Below are 21993 nucleotides of genomic sequence, written 5' to 3' on the forward strand. Positions count from 1 at the left end.
TTCGGAATGATAAGTTCATGTAAGCGTTAATTGTGTAACAGTTACGAAATTTTAGTGATGTTGATCCTAAAACATTGAACTGGTCATGATCTAAGTTTGTGAATTATGTTTGCAGTTTTCTTGACATGCATTGTGACGTGTCATCGTATTAATTCTATATTAGAAAACTATAGCAATTATATTAGAAAAGTATCGCATTCATAAATTTTTTATATTAAAAAATCATCGCTATGATATAAGACAAACATCGCATTGGTATTTTAAAATATAGCAGTATCGTTGACTTATATGTGATTTTGGCGTAGCAAACAATTGAATTCATCTCAATTGCATTCCACTGAATTTGCTACATGATATTTATAGAATGTGTACATCTACAAATGATAAATCGTGCATTTATGTTTCATTTATTCAATAATTCAATTTTCTCGTTTAAATACACCTTGCTTGTTATTACATAAAATAACTAATGAAAATTATACACCAGACGTATGTCATGTTAAATGTCACCCTGTTTTAAGAAAATAGTCATTACTTTATACCGAGAAATCTGCCTTTCTTCGTACAAATGCTTACATTCGTCTGAAATTTCCCACAATGCAACTCGTTGATATAAGACAATATCGCTCGTTGATATAAGAAAAGCTTTTATCGAATCGCTTCTTCCATAGACTGTGTACAGTAACTTCAATGACCTTCAAACTGGGCACTGGACAATTATATTGTATTTTATTTATCAATGAAAATAAAGGAACGAAAGGTTATAATTGCCAAATCTTATATTTTCAAATAAAATGTTCAATATATAGAGTATGTAATTCATTTTTTATAGACTATTCCCGCGAAAAAGGGAAAACTACATTTAGACTTTTTAAACCGTTAAACAAGTCATTTTTCGACGAAAAAGACCAACATTGCAAGTGGCAACTGTCGTGTTGTTTATTTGTAAGTAAGAATTAAGATATAAAAAAATGACGGGATTGTGGTAACCGCAATTATAACATATTCATTTTGACACAGCTATTCCATAACGGTCAACAAACTGGTAAATGATGTCCGTGAAACTTTCAAAGGAATGACATGAACTTTCCCTTTAGTCAATTAGCTTCAACGAATTCAGAAGCACGCAATCAAGGAATTCGTGATATTAAACACAGCCACTGGTATACCGTATCAACTGGAAGATAATTACTTTACATACAGGTGCTACTTTAATGTTGCAACACAGAAATAAAAGTTTACAATTGTGAAGGTGAAGCTGATTTTTGTTTAAATGTTAGTCTCTGTCAGTTAACCAAGTTTGTCAATTTCTAGATTTAAATTTAAGATAAGAGGGACGAAAGATACCAAAGGGACAGTCAAACTCATAAATCTAAAATAAACTGACAACGTCATGGCTAACAAGAGGCTGTCACAACGACAGCAAACCGGATTTATTAACATTTATTTGTGTCCTGGCAATATCACAAGAACCATTACTGATGAATGATGAAAGTGAAAATCGTCAATATCAAATTTGACCTCCATTTTGTCATCAGTATCAACATATTAAAATTTGAAAAGCTTAGATTGAATGGTTTATGAGTAAATGTAACAACGTGAATGGAAACGCCATTTAACGATCTTTCGAGAACCATAACTCCTGAACGGTAAAAGTCAAAATCGTCATAATTGAACTTGACCTCTATTTTGTCATCAGTAACAACATATAAAAATTTCAAAAGCTTTGGTTGAATGGTTCATGACAAAATGCAAGGACACAATTGGAAACACCATTTTTTAATCTTTCAAGAACCATAACTCCTGAACGGTAAAAGTCAAAATCGTCATAATTGAACTTAACCTCCATCAGTAACAACATATTAAAATTTGGGAAGCTTTGGAAGAACAGTTCATGCGTAAATGCACGGACATGACTGGAAACTCCATTTTTCAATCTTTCAAGAACCATAACTCCTGAACAGTAAAAGTCAAAATCGCCATTATTGAACTTGACCTTCATTTAGTTGTCAGTAACAACATATTAAAATTTTAAAAGCTTTGGTTGAATGGTTCATGAGTTAATGCACGGACAACATTTGATAGCCGCCCGCCCGCACGTCCGCCCGCCCGCCGTACATCCCCAAATCAATAACCGACATTTTTGTCACAAAAATCCGGTTAAAAATGAAAAAGCAAACAGACAAACAATAGTACACATGACACAACATAGAAAAGTAAAGAATAAACAACACGACCCCCCAAAAAAACTAGGGGTGATCTCAGGTGCTCCGGAAGGGTAAGCAGATCCTGCTCCACATGTGTAACTTGGTTTCCTTAATTTCAAGTTAAATGATATAGATGCGTTCAAAATAATTTCGTTTGGATATATTTGTGACAAGACATCCGCTTTTTTGCCGAAAGTAAAGTTATAGGATAATGCCTGTTTCCTTATGTGAAGTCTGTATCGTATGCATGAAATAATATTTTTTTCCAGAACAGAAGCACGCTGTGTCTTATTGGAATAGCAATTGTTTCTTTAAAAAATCATGTTTTCAAACGCAATAAATATGTTGACAATATAGAACATCATAAGGACATCAGTTTCAGAGCTAGTTTGGGAGAAATTGTTAGAAAATAATTTCATAAAAAACAAGAGAAAATAGACTAATGTTATTTCTCTCAAATGTCTTTCTAGTGCTTTATGTGTATACAATAATTATTATTTCACATCACCCCTATACAGGTTTTTTTAAAGTATCATCGACTCTCAGCGTTGAATGACTTTGCATGTGATAAAATTGATCATAAAATGTGACGCCATACCTTTGACATTAGAATTGTTTTTATAAACAACATAACCGTAAAAACTAGGATGTGATAATCTGTTTTAATAGGCCAAACTTTCATACCAAAACCCACTTTTTTAAAGACTTTATTGAATTTCCTTACAAATTCAGTTGTCAAGTGTTACCCATTTTTTATTGTAAGAAGACTAAGTGAAAGTGTTTATAAAGACGTTAGTGTAAGAAGAGCGTCATATTAGAATTGTCGATCATTTTTTGGCTGATATTGAATACATTATCTAAACATATCATGATCATAAATACCTCTGTGAAAATCAGACGTGTTTTATCTGTATTATTCTATCATCCACTTTTTACATGTAGACTACAACGAAACATCCTAGTCTTCAACGATACATAATAACATTTATTTATTTTTTTGGGAATATACTAGTATCTGAATGGGGATACGTTGCGCTTACATTCTTATTGAAGATAGACTTACTTTTACAATAGCCACCACTGGCATAAAATCCATCCTTGCAATATTTACATGTTCCTGGTGAGGTACATTTTCCATCTCCGCTATTTCGTGTAGATTTATCTCTGAAGGTTATTTTATCATATGATTCTCTCTCATTGCATGCCCGATTTTGAATTGTCCGACCGCCACATATAGCTGAAAGTTAAGAAGATATATATGTATGTTTCAGTATTTTAAACAGTTGTTTCTATTGATAAATGGAGGTAAATGTAATTATTTCTTTTTCAAATTGTCCCTGTTATAACAAAAACACATTACTCCATTTAGGACAGTCACGGATCAAATTGTAATCAAGAATTGTATAATTCTTCATCCCAAAACATAATTCGTTAACACGTATTTAATTAAGGATAATGAATCTACAAAATTTAATTTTACATGATAACGAATTAAATTGGTTGTCATAGATTGTTATCATTCGTGATAACGGAATTTGAAAAATGGTTATCACATGTTTTGCATTTATTGCCACATATTTGATGCACCAATAATCAATGAAACCAGTTTTATCCCTCAGAAACTTACAAAACCTTTGAATAGACTTATTAAGAAGGGATATAATTACGATACTGTTGTCAAGTCATTAAAGATTGCATATTTTGGCGTTAATATTGAGTCACTGATAAGGTCTTTGCATCGGAACTAAACACATTTATTCTAAAAACAGTTGTTGGCATGACACGGGTTATGTTCTTTTCATATATGTTATGATGGTATGATACTAAACACCTAACGGGACGGATTGTGCCTGATGTTCATATGATGAAATCATAATCTTTCAGTCAGTTTAATTGAAGTCTGGAGCTGGCATGTCAGTTAACTGCTAGTAGTCTGTTGTTATTTATGTATTATTGTCATTTTGTTTATTTTCTTTGGTTACATCTTCTGACATCAGACACGGATTTCTCTTGAACTGAATTTTAATGTGCGTATTGTTATGCGTTTACTTTACTACATTGGTTAGAGGTATAGGGGGAGGGTTGAGATCTCACAAACATGTTTAACCCCGCCGCATTTTTGCGCCTGTCCCAAGTCAGGAGCCTCTGGCCTTTGTTAGTCTTGTATTATTTTAATTTTAGTTTCTTGTGTACAATTTGGAAATTAGTATGGCGTTCATTATCACTGGACTAGTATATATTTGTTTAGGGGCCAGCTGAAGGACGCCTCCGGGTGCGGGAATTTCTCGCTACATTGAAAACCTGTTGGTGACCCTCTGCTGTTGTTTTTTTATTTGGTCGGGTTGTTGTCTCTTTGACACATTCCCCATTTCCATTCTCAATTTTATTAATCCGTGATGAAAAATTACAAATAAGTCATAACCATTCCGTCGGATCTTGACACGATTTTTATGAGTGTCAATTTATCTGTTTTTCTTAGTGATATAAACATTTGATTAATTCATAAAATATCTTTATTATAAAAAAGACTATTATAATATATATAATAAAAAAAAAAATCTAAAACAGATTATAAACTAGATGTATCGAAACGACACGAATGACCCGTCTCACAAAAAGTTGAAAAATCTGCAATTTCAACAACGCATGTGAACACAAACATGATTGTACTCCCAAATATCAGCTCAAAATTGATAGGCGTATAGAAAAAAGTCCGGATAACTGTGATTTACAACAGTTTTCAAAGTCGTAAACCCTTGATTTCGTTAAACGGCACTAAACTTAAACTTCATCGCGGTTAACTGACATACAAAAGCCCAATATGTAAAGGCGTTCAGAAAAAAAAGTCCGTATAACTGTGATTTTCAACAATCTATCAAAGTCCAAAGCCCGTAATTCCGCCGAAATTAGCGGAGCGGAACGAAACTTGAACTTGATCTGTAATGCATCATGGTTAACTCACATACAAAAAAATCAGTCCAATATCTGAAGGCGTTTAGAGATAAGTCAATATAACTGTGTTTTCAACAATTTATCAAAGTCCAAGGCCCGTAATTTCGGCCAAATTAGCGGAGCGGATCGAAACTTTATCTTGATCAGTAACGCATAAAGGTTAACTCACATACCACAAATCAGTCCAATATCTGAAGGCGTTTAGAAAAAATGTCCGTATAAATGTGATTTCAAACAATTTATCAACATCTAAATATAAAAAAGAAGATGTAGTATGATTGCCAATGAAACAACTATTCACAAAAAAACAAAATGACACAGACATTAACAACTATAGGTCACCGTACGGCCTTCAACAATGAGCAACGCCCATACCGTAAATAGTCCGCTATAAAAAGCCACGATATGACAATGTAAAACAATTCAAACGAGAAAACTGACGGCCTTATTTGTATAAAAAATGAATAAAAAACTGAATAACAACTATAGGTCACCTTACGGCCTTCAACAATGAGCAAAACCCATACCGCATAGTCAGCTATAAAAGGCCCCGATATGACAATGTAAAACAATTCAAACGAGAAAACTAACGGCCTTATTTGTATAATAAAAAATGAATAAAAAAGTCCGTAATTTCGGCCAAAATTAGCGGAGCGGAACATTAAACTTGAACTGTAACTCATCATGGTTAACTTACATATACCAAACATCAGCCCAATATCTGAAGGCGTTTAGAAAAAAGTCTGTTTAATGGTTTGTTGCGGAATGACGGAATGATGGACAAGTGTAAAACTATATGGCTCCGACAACTTTGTTGCGGGGTCATAAAAAAACAACTACAATAACATATACTAGTAGATTACAAATTGCCTATATTATATTGTAATAAACGTGTAGAAAATGTTACTCAACCAGAGGTCTTGAATATTTGTATGAGTTACCACTACCCTTCAAACCGTTCAAGAAAAATTTATAAAAAAAACATAATTCAAGTGGTAAAAATGAAAACAAATCTTTATAAGATCTTCTAGAAATCGAAATAACACTGAGAAACTTAATGCAATCAATTGGTTAAAATGATAAATGTGTAGAAATATGAATTTGCCTTGTGTATATTTAGAGATATTTTTATATCAGTTCTTGATGAGGTAGCATCAAAAAGAGAATTGAGGTTTAAAAACAACACAGAACTCTGGACAACATCAGACTTTTTTTACTGCAAATTTGCAGCAAACATTTGAGTTCTGTAATAGGGGTTGTTTAGTAAAAGATTCCATGTGTAGTGTCATATTTTTGACACGTTCGAAGATAATAAGCGCATACCAATGGCAATGAGTTATGTGTGTAAATACATTATTAATGAATTTTGTGTAAAACGATTATCTTTTCCACAATGTATCGGTTAAAACATGAGCCTAAAACCTAGTGAAGTCAGCCAAAGTTCAGTAATGAATCGCAGTATGATTACCGCGTCAATATGAAAACGGTCATGTATTTACCTGTTTATCATAAATTATACTTCTTTTATCTATATGATAACCAGGCCAATTCGCAAAATAAGTTATGTGTGTGCCTCTGATATTTATTTGATAGTATTACCTACTCGGGTGGACAATGGTTGAAAGGGGAGGCAGTTGAGTATTTTATGGATTTATTTTGGAGCGATTTAATGAAGAAAAGGATATTTTTTCGGACCTTTTCCGTAAACTGATGAAATATTCCTCCCAATAATCCACCACTTGATAAAGTTTTGTTATGTTTCAATAAATAAGCGCCTGCCGGAATATAGTGAAAATAGTTATAAACCAGAGTTACATTACGTGGGCCGGTAAATTAAGATGTTTAACGTTTTTTCCTGCTTTATGATTCTTCACAAGCAATGTTTACTTAGTTTGGGGAAAACGATTTTTAAACTTAAAATTAAAGGCCCCTTCAAGTTGAACATTTCAAGTTTTTGTGGTGTATCCGGCTTTTTTTGGCTGTCCGAATCGAGTTATTTTGATTTTGTTTCAGGGACACAATTTTCAAACCTTAAAATGAAAATGCATACCTAATAACTTATAACTTCAAATTCAAATTATTATAACGTAACACTGGTTACACTGAAAGTTTTATTCGGTTAGGTTTCATCAAATGCTAAGGCGTTTTTGTCTGTGTCCGGACGAATTCCATCTCCTCAGCACTACTATGCATTCAATATTGCCACATTGTCACTTCTATGTATATGAAGCATATCCAGACAAAACAATCTGTTTCCAGTCATTGTTGACCTGTTCCATGTTTTACGGCGTCTTTGCGCAGAAACCGACCTCTCACAACTGCAAGACCCAGCTGCTAAAGCTAACAGAAGCAATTGCATGTATGTGTTTTATATTTGAATAGAACTGCCCGTGTTTGATTGCTCGCTCTATTGTACATTTCAATCAAATCTCCTTAATAGACTTAAAAGTTTCCATCGGTGAACTTTTTGTTTATGATAAATCATCTTGTTGTTTAAACTAACAACCAGTGCTATTAAAATAATGCATGATTTTAACTATTGTTTTCTATTCATTTTTTTATCTTTTTTCTTTTTGTGTGCCCGCAATAGGAGGCAACTGCCTACATGCCTCTATATAGCTGACGGCCCTGCATGACTTAATGAATCTACATTTAGCAAGATTGTTTATATTGAAGGTCAATATACATAAAAATAAAAACAAGGCTCCGAATAAAATAACCTCTGAAACATGTGATTGTTATATCAAATGAAAACAGGAGAACTCTACACCATATGTTATGTTCCATTTTAATTATTTGTTTTTTTACAAATGTAATTTCATAGTTGTAAGAGCAACAATATGGGGGGGGGGGGGGGTTACATTTGTCCTCTGAGTTGTTTGTGGAAAGAAGGAATAGGATTTCAATTATAAACACGAATTAAACAAACTAATACTTACGCCATTCGCATACAAATATGAAATTATCACTACACATCTCATCATTCCAGCCACTTTTACTGCTATCACTGCTATCACTGGCTATTACACAGTCTTCATTGCCAGCATCATTTGGTTCACCTACAATCAAAGTCATAATAAGATCATCCTTTATTTCCTTGGGTTCAGACATTGAAATATGTTTAGAATAATATTTTGCTTTCATGTTTCATTTTATCAGTCATTCTTAGTTTTATTTTGAATTAAAGTTATACGAAACATTAAACTAAAAAAAAAATCTAATTCATATGTTTTTTTTTTATTATAACTAAATGAACAGTTTTCATAATAAAACATATGTACATATTTTTTTTCGGAAGAAAATTCTTTAATTTGTCCACATTTAGAAGAAGTTTCCTTTTTATTCATTGCTTGCTTACATGAAGCAATTCGCCGACATATTTTACGTATGCAAAGTGACCTTAGAGTGACCCTTCTCGAAAAAAATCTGGTCATCGCAATACGCATGGATCTGTCATTAAAGAAAAATGATCTGGTTGTACATTGAAAACACGTGCTTAATATCCATGCTTCTTTGTTGATTAGTTCCTATAAGGTGACAATTGGTAAAGCTTAAAAACACGACAATTAAATAGCTGCCATTTTTCACCTCATAACAGACAAAGAGAAAAAAAATGACGATTATACGATATATTTGCGAAAAATAATAAAATGGCAATAAAAATGTACATGCATTGGTTCAAGTATTGGATAAACATTATTTTTCACAAGTCACTCGTTTCATATGACTTTTAAGATAAAAATATATTATCAATCCGATATTATTTTTTGTTTAAAAAGTTGAATTAGGCTTTACGATGCTTTTATTCCAAAAAAAAACCAGAATAAAGCCAATTTTATACACATACCAATGCAAATAACGATGGAAATACATTCATGGAATCCTTATATCCGTTATATACAGACACATTACAAACATCGTTGTTATTGCATTGAAAACGACATTTTGAGACTAAATTCATTTCTATGTGTTCGGGTCTTTACGAGAGCAGTCGGGGCTTTTTCGAGTGCGTCCGTGTTTTATCGAGTGATTATACAAACTTCCTATATCTTTAAATGTTAAAAGTCAGTGTATTTAAAAACAAAACAAAAAAGAGTTAAAATTGTGTACTTTTTAAGGCACGAAACCAATGCATTCATCAGTTTGATAATGGGGCTGACTTATTTCTTATTGCATAGCCTTTTTATGATTATTCTCTGCTGCCCAGTAGGTTTCTTACTGCGTTTTTGATAAACAACTGCTAATCCCGTAGCGTTTTCAAAGAATAAAGTTCATTCTCTTATGGTTGTCGCTTATTATCTATATTCTGCATACATAGACATTTCTCGTATCACACTGCACAGAGTGTGATATGAAAAATTGATATGGAAATCTGCGTTAATTTGATTTTTTATCCAGAATCATAAGATGATATTACGGCATCGCATTGGCTATTAATTAGGCCATTGACAAAAAGGTTTAACAACTTGTGAGAATGTTATACAGTTTGATATCAACTCTCGTTATTCATTTCAAATAGAATAAACTTGCCGTATTATATTAAAATCACATTACTAAAGTTGATATCAAACGATATCCGTTCTCACTTGCACTGAAACCTATAAATCATTTATCAAGGTACTATCTAAACTTTAGGAAAAACTTAAGGAAGGTTACCTTAATCTATGTAAACAAGTCAATGAAAACTTCTAAAACCACTTTAAAAATATTGTCCGAAAACTGGTAAATCACCCCTTTTTAGCTCATCTGGCCCAAAAGGATCAAGTGAGATATTTTCCAATCACCTGGCGTTCGTCGCTAAACGTCTTCGTCGTCCGTTAACTTTTTACAAAAATCATTTCCTCAGAATCTGCTCGACCAAGTTCATTTATATATATAGATAGAAATAACTGTCAACAGCAAGAATGTTCAGTAAAGTATTAAAGAATTACAAACAAGTCACCATAACCATAAACATAATTTTGTCATGAATTCTATTCTTGTCTTCAATGTTGAAGAGTGTCTTTTGTTTAATACGAAATGCAGCACAGATTCAAGATTCAATATTTTATTAAAGTCTCACCACTTGTATAACATTACACATTCCAATAAACATATAAAACATTGCGTATAACATGAAATATTGGATAACATTTATAAAACATATTGTATATTAAAACTAACAGTAAAATACCATTAGCTTAAATACTAAAACATATACAAGTGCCATTCTATTAAGAATTATGAGAGACTAATATTAAAGGATTAATTATATACAAAATTTATACAATTTTAAAACTACATCTATCTAAGATTTAAAATATATCATCAGCTATATACAAATAAAAAATTTGTTCTTCTACATAAAATGTTATAGCAGGTTTTAGCAACTACCTGACATAGTTCTTCGTTTCTGAATAAAAATATAAACTTTTCGTCAATAGACAAGTTATAAAATTGATCATTATGTTTTACAGCTTCGCTATACAATATATTTCGAACGTCTGCATATAAAGGACATAAAGTAAATACATGTTTTTCGTCTTCAATTTCATTTTTACACATAAAACAACATTTTTCATTTATTGGTTTATTCTCATAACGTCCTGTTTCTATTTTAAGTGGCGCAACACCACATCTAAATTTTGCATAAGCACTTCTAAATTTAATAGACATATTTTGTTTTAAATATAACTCTGTACAATATTGAGATTTATATAGCTTATAAGTACGAAGCTTGTTACCATTACTCTGTTTTTTGTTTGCCATTCTACAATATATTTATTAAATAAAACATTTTCAATTTCTCGAACAATATTCTTATGCAGCACACAATCAATACCAGTATACAAATCAAAATTACAATCTTTAAGTTTTTTCATGGCTCTATTACACCAGTTTTTCTTATTGTTTACAGAATTTTTATGTGACCATTTGAACACTTTATAATTTATTCTGTTATTGGTCATGACACTACATCTTGCCCAGTGCCTGAAGACACATGTCCATTGCTTTACACTAGGTGTCCCCGTTAATTGCATCATTTGGCGTATACTTGCCAACACCCATAAAAAAAAAACTGATAGCTCTGTTCTGGACAGCGTTGATACAAGAAAAAGTACGAGTACCCCAAATGGATGCACCGTAGCTTATGACTGACCAGACCCGAGTATCAAATAATGTTGTAAAGGTACTGTGCTGGAAACCACCATGTGCTTTACATTTTACAATTAATAAACTTAGAGCTCGACTTGCAGACCTTGCTACAGCTTTGGCCATTTCATTATAATCGAGATATTCTGTCAGCAATAGACCAAGATATTGGTAACAAGATACTATTTGTACTGTATTATTATTTAACAAAAAAGATTTAGATGTTTGTTGAACCGAAGGGTTCCTAAAATGGACAACTTTAGTTTTATCTAAGTTCACATTCATACAATTGGTAACACACCAATTACTTAATACATCTAATAGAGTTTGTAAATTATTTTCATTTTCAGCAATAAATACAATGTCATCAGCATATAATAGTATACCAATTTTTTCACCATCAATGTCTACACCAATGTCTAGTGCTTTTTAGTACTGCAACCAGAGTTCATTTTTTAAAACTTTAATGGTCCGGAAGAACACACACCTAAATTATATATCGATGGAAAGAGGAAAACGTGTATAATAAGAAAAGTTGGGTCGTAAAAATCCAGAGTGGTCACAATTTTGTGAAATTGAGGTCAAAGGTCAGACCTAAAAATATCAACATTTCAACCACAAGGACAAAAAGGAGAAATATTCTGATATTTATTCAATAGAATGCTACAAAAACGGTTCAATCATAAGCATATGGTATAAACGATGTTAAAACGACAAATTTGACTACTTATATGAAAAGCTGCCATTAAAAAATTGCGTTGATTTGGAACCTTCTAATTTTTTTCCATTTAAGACATAGCAAAAGAAGAAGTGGCCTTGACCTTTTCACATCCATAAACTTTCATATTGTGTATAGTATTTCACTATAGTATATTACAGAATTATTTTCTAAAGTATAAAACACCAGTTTATCAAATTATTTCAATATTTTTTCTATCTTTGAAAAAAACAAAATTCAAGCGCTGAAACAGTGTTTTTAATTTTGCATCTTAAAGGTTGTGTATTTTGTAAAAATTAGTATCTAGTTATAGATAAACACAAATTGTGTATTTGCAAAGTCTAGACAGGGCAGTTATATAACACAAAATATACTATAGTCACACGAGGCGAATGCGAGTTTTAAAAAAAATGAGTGTAAAACAAAGTCAGTTTGGTGCATGAACATTTTTTTAGTGGGATAATCCTGGTAAAAAAGTTAACTCATTAATTTTTTAAGGGAAGGATGAAAAATTATACAACGCAATGCCAATTTTCTAATGTTGTATTTCAAAATCAGTCATGGTCCTTATATAACTTTTAAAAGTGACACACAATAGCTCAAGTATTCATAAAATAGGGACATGAATCAATCTCTTAGTCATCATATGCGGATTCAGTACGCGTATTAGCATTACAAGACACTTCCCTTTTTTATAAGAACAAGTTCGGCGTAGGACAGAGTTTGTTCAAAGCAAACACAGTTTTTGAGTAAAAATGCTATCTGGAGCGTAAATACCGTCATGATTCGGTCAAACTCGTCAGATATAGTCTTACCTTTGCAAAGGAAACACAAAAGAAATGTGAGTACAAAGTTTCGATCAATGTTAGTGACCCATATTTCCATATGCATATGCATGATGTATCTGCACTGCCAATCCAAAATGTAATGGGGCGAATGTTGCTACAGAAACGATTGATTTTGTAATAGCCATCCATTTACGAATTTTTGTTATCTTTAGGGACAATATACGGTTCAGAAGCGCCTTTGTGTTATTTTTATCAATTAACTAACAAATGAACTTTTGAGCCTAGGCTCCGTGTTGAAGACCGGACAGTGACCTATAATGGTTTACTTTTATAAATTGTGACTTGGATGGTGTGTTGTATCATTGGCACTCATACCACATCTTCCGATATCTATTAACAAGCTATGCATTTCCATAGAAATACCAAAACGAGGACATAGCTCATAAGAGCACTGGTGCAGGGTGAAGTAATTGTTCTTCTTTTAATGTATCCTTAATATTTTCAGACACACCTTGGTGTAATTCTGAAAGTCTTAACATAGACTTCAATTTTCCTGCAGCAGATATGGCATCCCCTAAATTGAGTTCAGAGCTTAACTCTTTATTTCATATCCCTTGGCCCCACTGTGTCTGAATTGTAAGGTGTCACAATATCTAGTTACATGTAGTTCTGGAGTTTGGCAGTTTGGTAAGCATCAGAGACAATCCTGGAGTTTGGCAGTTTGGTAAGCATCAGAGACAATCTTGGGTAAATTGATCGGTATATATAGAGGATGTGCTACATGAGAAAGGTTTTTTTTTATGGAAGAACAAATCACATCACTAACAATCGTTATTAATGAACTGACAGCAAGTTCAAATTCTAATTTTTCAGTAACTGTTTTACTTAATTGCACAGGTGTTGACTTCAATAAGTACTTGGTTATGCATGGATAAATGATTACTCACATTAATAAGCACAACTTAAAAGACTGTCAACAAGTTTAGGGGACTCAGTTTTGCGTAGTTTTCTTGTTTTCTTTTTAAAGGTTTGTCTTTTACACAAAAACCCTGTTTTCATATCCAAACTACAAGGAAGAAACTGAGCGCGAGATCGTATAAAAGTGTCAGGTTGTGAGGATACATGTCGATCAGTTTGATCACATGTATGGATTTCTGTTGTTTCTTATTTAAAGTTCCCCAAGGGTGACTGGGGAAACGAAATGTGGTCACTTGGTCTTCTCCCGACCGGCAGTAAAACGAAGTGGGGCGTCCGTTTGGCTGTGCGGGATGTATCAAGTTCGCAGTCACGTCCGGTCAGAATGGGGACGTTAAGTCCGATGCCTCGTGTAAAGGGAGTGTCACGTTCTTTGCATGTTAAAACCCTTGCATCAACTCTTTGAGGAGTCCGAAGGTGGCCTGTTGCAATGGAAAATTTCTGTCCCAATCCAATATACCATCATTTTTCAGTGGCAGTCTAAATTTTCCCGATCATCATCCCGAATGGCCTCTTTTTTTATTGTTAACTTGTTCTCGTCCTGAACATGCATGAAATATTTGTCACTGGACGTTAAGTAACCAACAATCAATCAATCAATCTAATTTAAAGACGCACCAATTTTGCCTTCTGGTGCAAGTCTCATAACATCACTGATGATTCGCCCACGGAAAGCAGAATATTAAGAGAAGTTGGTTTTAGCATCACCTTGTCACACACCAAATCTCTGCGAATCTTCAATTATAGTACTTGCATGCATATTAATTGCTCTGAGGTTAAACATTGACATACAATGTATTTTCACACAATGTCAACTATAGTCATTATCCGGAAAAACCTCTTATCCGAAGGATTTGGTTAACTTTTATATAAAGTCAAAATTTTATTAACAAATTAAAATATAACTTATTTACAGAAAAGACACGAAAGAACTACTATATATATTCAAATCACTCAAAAATGAATTAACTTCTCCTAAAAAAATCTATATAATCACATCGAAACTATCAAATTGATGGTGAAGGAAAAAATAAATGGTGGGGCTGATTGACGGATAGGAAATTTCCGTAATTAAAAAAGGTACAAATGATGTTTTTATTTTTGAGTTTTTGACAAAATTGTTTGGAATTTGCCCAACAAAATTTGCAGGCAGTATTGCAATGATATGTTTTGTCCTCTCAAATGTCAAATACTATTTTTGAATCATATTTTTTCTCGTTTTCAAAGAAAAACGCGTTAAATTTCTACCTAAAAAACAGCTAACTTTAAGTTTGAAAGTTTTACTTGGAGATGGTATTATATTTATGTCTTCATCATTCCGATGATCCTTGATGATATGTGCATAGAAAATATTTACGAAAATAGCGGGAAATTTAACCAAAAAATATATTTTTGGATTTTAAGGTAACTACCCCAAACCGTAAATTGTGGGGAACCCCCATTAAAGGGATAAAATACAAAAATATGACCATAGAAACTTTTTACGACCCGACGGAAATTAAAATATAGATATTATTCTATCATTTAAAACAATTTGCAGCCGTGTGTTATTCCGGACCATTAAACTCGTTAACTAAGCGTCTTTTTCGATGTCAGTTGCAGTACTATTTATTACATCAATTAAAGTTTAACTATTAATAAAAATATTGAACATAACAGGCGATAATACACATCCTTGTTTTAAACCTGAATTAACGCTAAACCAATCTGTCATATTGCCATTAAGTTTAATACAACATTTTACATGTGAATATATAGCTTTCAATGTACATAAAAAATGTGTACTAATTCCTAAATCATCCAATTTAGTAAATAATAATTTTCTACTAACAGTATCATACGCTTTTTTAAAATCTATGAAAGCTGTAAATGTTGATAACTTTTTAAGTTTTCTAGTTTCAATAATTGAAGTAATTGAATAAAACAAAGATCAGCTAGTTTGTTTAATACAATCCAATAGATGTAAAATCTAAAATTTATTAAATCAGAAAGGGAGGATAGTGATACATTTACCTAGTAAATAGATATAATAATTTCTTCGAAGTTTCATGCAAATTGGTTACAGCGTTTTTGAGTTAATTTCCCACTTGCTGACGACGGACGGACACGGATATACCATAACATGTCCTGTATAAAAACTCTGGCGGGTTCACCACGAAAAATATTATTAGCTGTGACAACAAAAGAACCATGAATGAAGTTGAAAAGATTATGAATCCCCTACACAGTGTTCTAGAAACCTTTTTATAAAGGATCCAATATAATTTAAGACTGGAAAGTTGTGGTAGACCGTTTTCCGAACAGAATTAAATTGAAAAAAGGTTAACTCTGACCACCATAGTCATATGGTTTTTGTGATTTGTTGGGAAGATATGATATTGTCCTTTACCTAATTACAGTTATAAACTAGAAAAGTCTTTTTTTCTAGTCAAGAATAATTTTTTTTTATCACAACTTTCTTTGAAAATCCCGGACTATTTGCTAAAAAACCCGAACGAAAAATCAACTTCCCGATTACCGCCCCTGTCATGGCGGCGCTCATGAAAATTTCAAGCTGAAGAAAAATATGTAGTTGGCCCAAGACCACAATTAATGACCCCACTTTTCGTTGTTCTTCGTTGTTCACGAATATAGTTCCCTTTAATTAAAGTGTATTTCTTCTTAAATTTTTTTCTTTCCTTTTCTCAAACATTTCTTAGCTTTTATAAGGTTGAAATGAAAGAAGAGAGGTGAAATAAATTTTTAGATGTTTAATTTTAACTGATTTTGATATGGAAAGAGTGATTAGGTCAGGTGCAAAAAGGTGATATTTACAGTTTTCGGAACATCTCTTGACTTGTCCATAGGGGTATGGATGTGTATTGGCTAAATTTGTAAGATGTATACGTGCAATTTTTCTGAAACTTGGACATATTTTTGGACTTGTACTGTACATTACACACACAAAAGATCTGCCAAAAAGAATAGGTCAATTTTTTTTTAATGAGACAAAACATTATAAAGAACTAATAGAGGAATTAATTGTGGTCTCGGGCCAGTTTATCCATTTATAATGTGTTTGTGTGGTTAAAAATATGAAATTAAACTTTCAGAATGATCATGACTTAAGCGCAGAATATTGTGGTAACAAATAAATACTGTACGAAAATCATATATCGAAAAAAATATCCGTAGACTGATTGATTAACTGAAAACTTTGTATTGAGAAATAGCCATGGCGAAAAAAGAAGATTTCGCTGACCTAAAACACATAATGATGAGTATAGATACTAAGGTCACAATTTTTTCATCTAGGCTTGACTCCGTGGAGCAATACTTGACTGAACTTATTAGTGATGTGAAATCTGAGGTAAGGCAAGTAAAATCTTACCTTAGTATCACAAAAACTGAGGTAAAACAACTTAGGCAAGACCACAATGAGCTTGAGAGAGGTGTGGGACATTTGGAATCTCAGTTCAATTGTTTAGAAACCGAGAAATTAGAATCGCTCAAATTAGACATAGACAAAAAACTTCGTTCAAAGAATGTCAAGTACTACTTGAGAAACATGATAGGAAATACAACGTCCTCATCTATGGAGTCGAACAAAAACCAAATGAGATAATTTGGGAAGTATTTGATAACTTAAATTATTTGTGAAAGATCTTGGTATTAAACAATTCAAAGCCGACAGTTTCCCTATTGCAAATGCACATAGGATTCTTGCAAAAGCTTCAGTTGACGGTACAAAACGCCCTGATGCAATTATTGTCAGGTTCATGTATTATGACGACAAGCAATGTATTATGGCGCAGGCTTGCAAAGTTGCAAAACAAAGATAAGAAATGTTGATGATCTTCCAGTCATTATGAAAGAGGCACGTAACGATCTTTCAAAAATAGCTTATAACATCAGGATGAAAGAAAAAACTACAAACAAGGATAAGAGCAAGAGGTGTACACTTAGTTTTAGAAACCCGTCTAAATGCACCAGATGTCTGAAACGTACGTAAAGACATCAGTTATGTCTGATCAAACGTGTACATGTACATGTAGTTCCCTTTAATTAAAGTGTATTTCTTCTTAAATTTTTTTCTTTCCTTTTCTCAAACATTTCTTAGCTTTTATAAGGTTGAAATGAAAGAAGAGAGGTGAAATAAATTTTTAGATGTTTAATTTTAACTGATTTTGATATGGAAAGAGTGATTAGGTCAGGTGCAAAAAGGTGATATTTACAGTTTTCGGAACATCTCTTGACTTGTCCATAGGGGTATGGATGTGTATTGGCTAAATTTGTAAGTTGTATACGTGCAATTTTTCTGAAACTTGGACATATTTTTGGACTTGTACTGTACATTACACACACAAAAGATCTGCCAAAAAGAATAGGTCAATTTTTTTTAATGAGACAAAACATTATAAAGAACTAATAGAGGAATTAATTGTGGTCTCGGGCCAGTTTATCCATTTATAATGTGTTTGTGTGGTTAAAAATATGAAATTAAACTTTCAGAATGATCATGACTTAAGCGCAGAATATTGTGGTAACAAATAAATACTGTACGAAAATCATATATCGAAAAAAATATCCGTAGACTGATTGATTAACTGAAAACTTTGTATTGAGAAATAGCCATGGCGAAAAAAGAAGATTTCGCTGACCTAAAACACATAATGATGAGTATAGATACTAAGGTCACAATTTTTTCATCTAGGCTTGACTCCGTGGAGCAATACTTGACTGAACTTATTAGTGATGTGAAATCTGAGGTAAGGCAAGTAAAATCTTACCTTAGTATCACAAAAACTGAGGTAAAACAACTTAGGCAAGACCACAATGAGCTTGAGAGAGGTGTGGGACATTTGGAATCTCAGTTCAATTGTTTAGAAACCGAGAAATTAGAATCGCTCAAATTAGACATAGACAAAAAACTTCGTTCAAAGAATGTCAAGTACTACTTGAGAAACATGATAGGAAATACAACGTCCTCATCTATGGAGTCGAACAAAAACCAAATGAGATAATTTGGGAAGTATTTGATAACTTAAATTATTTGTGAAAGATCTTGGTATTAAACAATTCAAAGCCGACAGTTTCCCTATTGCAAATGCACATAGGATTCTTGCAAAAGCTTCAGTTGACGGTACAAAACGCCCTGATGCAATTATTGTCAGGTTCATGTATTATGACGACAAGCAATGTATTATGGCGCAGGCTTGCAAAGTTGCAAAACAAAGATAAGAAATGTTGATGATCTTCCAGTCATTATGAAAGAGGCACGTAACGATCTTTCAAAAATAGCTTATAACATCAGGATGAAAGAAAAAACTACAAACAAGGATAAGAGCAAGAGGTGTACACTTAGTTTTAGAAACCCGTCTAAATGCACCAGATGTCTGAAACGTACGTAAAGACATCAGTTATGTCTGATCAAACGTGTACATGTACATGTAGTTCCCTTTAATTAAAGTGTATTTCTTCTTAAATTTTTTTCTTTCCTTTTCTCAAACATTTCTTAGCTTTTATAAGGTTGAAATGAAAGAAGAGAGGTGAAATAAATTTTTAGATGTTTAATTTTAACTGATTTTGATATGGAAAGAGTGATTAGGTCAGGTGCAAAAAGGTGATATTTACAGTTTTCGGAACATCTCTTGACTTGTCTATAGGGGTATGGATGTGTATTGGCTAAATTTGTAAGTTGTATACGTGCAATTTTTCTGAAACTTGGACATATTTTTTGACTTGTACTGTACATTACACACACAAAAGATCTGCCAAAAAGAATAGGTCAATTTTTTTTAATGAGACAAAACATTATAAAGAACTAATAGAGGAATTAATTGTGGTCTCGGGCCAGTTTATCCATTTATAATGTGTTTGTGTGGTTAAAAATATGAAATTAAACTTTCAGAATGATCATGACTTAAGCGCAGAATATTGTGGTAACAAATAAATACTGTACGAAAATCATATATCGAAAAAAATATCCGTAGACTGATTGATTAACTGAAAACTTTGTATTGAGAAATAGCCATGGCGAAAAAAGAAGATTTCGCTGACCTAAAACACATAATGATGAGTATAGATACTAAGGTCACAATTTTTTCATCTAGGCTTGACTCCGTGGAGCAATACTTGACTGAACTTATTAGTGATGTGAAATCTGAGGTAAGGCAAGTAAAATCTTACCTTAGTATCACAAAAACTGAGGTAAAACAACTTAGGCAAGACCACAATGAGCTTGAGAGAGGTGTGGGACATTTGGAATCTCAGTTCAATTGTTTAGAAACCGAGAAATTAGAATCGCTCAAATTAGACATAGACAAAAAACTTCGTTCAAAGAATGTCAAGTACTACTTGAGAAACATGATAGGAAATACAACGTCCTCATCTATGGAGTCGAACAAAAACCAAATGAGATAATTTGGGAAGTATTTGATAACTTAAATTATTTGTGAAAGATCTTGGTATTAAACAATTCAAAGCCGACAGTTTCCCTATTGCAAATGCACATAGGATTCTTGCAAAAGCTTCAGTTGACGGTACAAAACGCCCTGATGCAATTATTGTCAGGTTCATGTATTATGACGACAAGCAATGTATTATGGCGCAGGCTTGCAAAGTTGCAAAACAAAGATAAGAAATGTTGATGATCTTCCAGTCATTATGAAAGAGGCACGTAATGATCTTTCAAAAATAGCTTATAACATCAGGATGAAAGAAAAAACTACAAACAAGGATAAGAGCAAGAGGTGTACACTTAGTTTTAGAAACCCGTCTAAATGCACCAGATGTCTGAAACGTACGTAAAGACATCAGTTATGTCTGATCAAACGTGTACATGTACATGTAGTTCCCTTTAATTAAAGTGTATTTCTTCTTAAATTTTTTTCTTTCCTTTTCTCAAACATTTCTTAGCTTTTATAAGGTTGAAATGAAAGAAGAGAGGTGAAATAAATTTTTAGATGTTTAATTTTAACTGATTTTGATATGGAAAGAGTGATTAGGTCAGGTGCAAAAAGGTGATATTTACAGTTTTCGGAACATCTCTTGACTTGTCTATAGGGGTATGGATGTGTATTGGCTAAATTTGTAAGTTGTATACGTGCAATTTTTCTGAAACTTGGACATATTTTTTGACTTGTACTGTACATTACACACACAAAAGATCTGCCAAAAAGAATAGGTCAATTTTTTTTAATGAGACAAAACATTATAAAGAACTAATAGAGGAATTAATTGTGGTCTCGGGCCAGTTTATCCATTTATAATGTGTTTGTGTGGTTAAAAATATGAAATTAAACTTTCAGAATGATCATGACTTAAGCGCAGAATATTGTGGTAACAAATAAATACTGTACGAAAATCATATATCGAATAAAATATCCGTAGACTGATTGATTAACTGAAAACTTTGTATTGAGAAATAGCCATGGCGAAAAAAGAAGATTTCGCTGACCTAAAACACATAATGATGAGTATAGATACTAAGGTCACAATTTTTTCATCTAGGCTTGACTCCGTGGAGCAATACTTGACTGAACTTATTAGTGATGTGAAATCTGAGGTAAGGCAAGTAAAATCTTACCTTAGTATCACAAAAACTGAGGTAAAACAACTTAGGCAAGACCACAATGAGCATGAGAGAGGTGTGGGACATTTGGAATCTCAGTTCAATTGTTTAGAAACCGAGAAATTAGAATCGCTCAAATTAGACATAGACAAAAAACTTCGTTCAAAGAATGTCAAGTACTACTTGAGAAACATGATAGGAAATACAACGTCCTCATCTATGGAGTCGAACAAAAACCAAATGAGATAATTTGGGAAGTATTTGATAACTTAAATTATTTGTGAAAGATCTTGGTATTAAACAATTCAAAGCCGACAGTTTCCCTATTGCAAATGCACATAGGATTCTTGCAAAAGCTTCAGTTGACGGTACAAAACGCCCTGATGCAATTATTGTCAGGTTCATGTATTATGACGACAAGCAATGTATTATGGCGCAGGCTTGCAAAGTTGCAAAACAAAGATAAGAAATGTTGATGATCTTCCAGTCATTATGAAAGAGGCACGTAATGATCTTTCAAAAATAGCTAATAACATCAGGATGAAAGAAAAAACTACAAACAAGGATAAGAGCAAGAGGTGTACACTTAGTTTTAGAAACCCGTCTAAATGCACCAGATGTCTGAAACGTACGTAAAGACATCAGTTATGTCTGATCAAACGTGTACAT

The 21993-nt window shown here is 32.7% G+C and overlaps 1 protein-coding gene across 1 annotated transcript in view; it reads right to left on the reverse strand.

The window, feature by feature from the left end:
• Positions 1-3034: 3034 nt before the first annotated feature.
• LOC143084178 (C-type lectin domain family 19 member A-like) overlaps positions 3035-21993 on the reverse strand; it is a 53558-nt gene continuing 34599 nt past the window's right edge. Inside the window, exons 4-6 of the mRNA XM_076260588.1 lie at positions 8099-8218; positions 3271-3444; positions 3035-3045 (exon numbers count right to left, since the gene is read on the reverse strand). Of these exons, the coding sequence (XP_076116703.1) occupies positions 3035-3045; positions 3271-3444; positions 8099-8218 (305 nt within the window). The remainder of the gene's footprint in view (positions 3046-3270; positions 3445-8098; positions 8219-21993) is intronic.

This window comes from Mytilus galloprovincialis, chromosome 7 (assembly GCF_965363235.1).
Source record: "Mytilus galloprovincialis chromosome 7, xbMytGall1.hap1.1, whole genome shotgun sequence".
Lineage (NCBI taxonomy): Eukaryota > Metazoa > Mollusca > Bivalvia > Mytilida > Mytilidae > Mytilus > Mytilus galloprovincialis.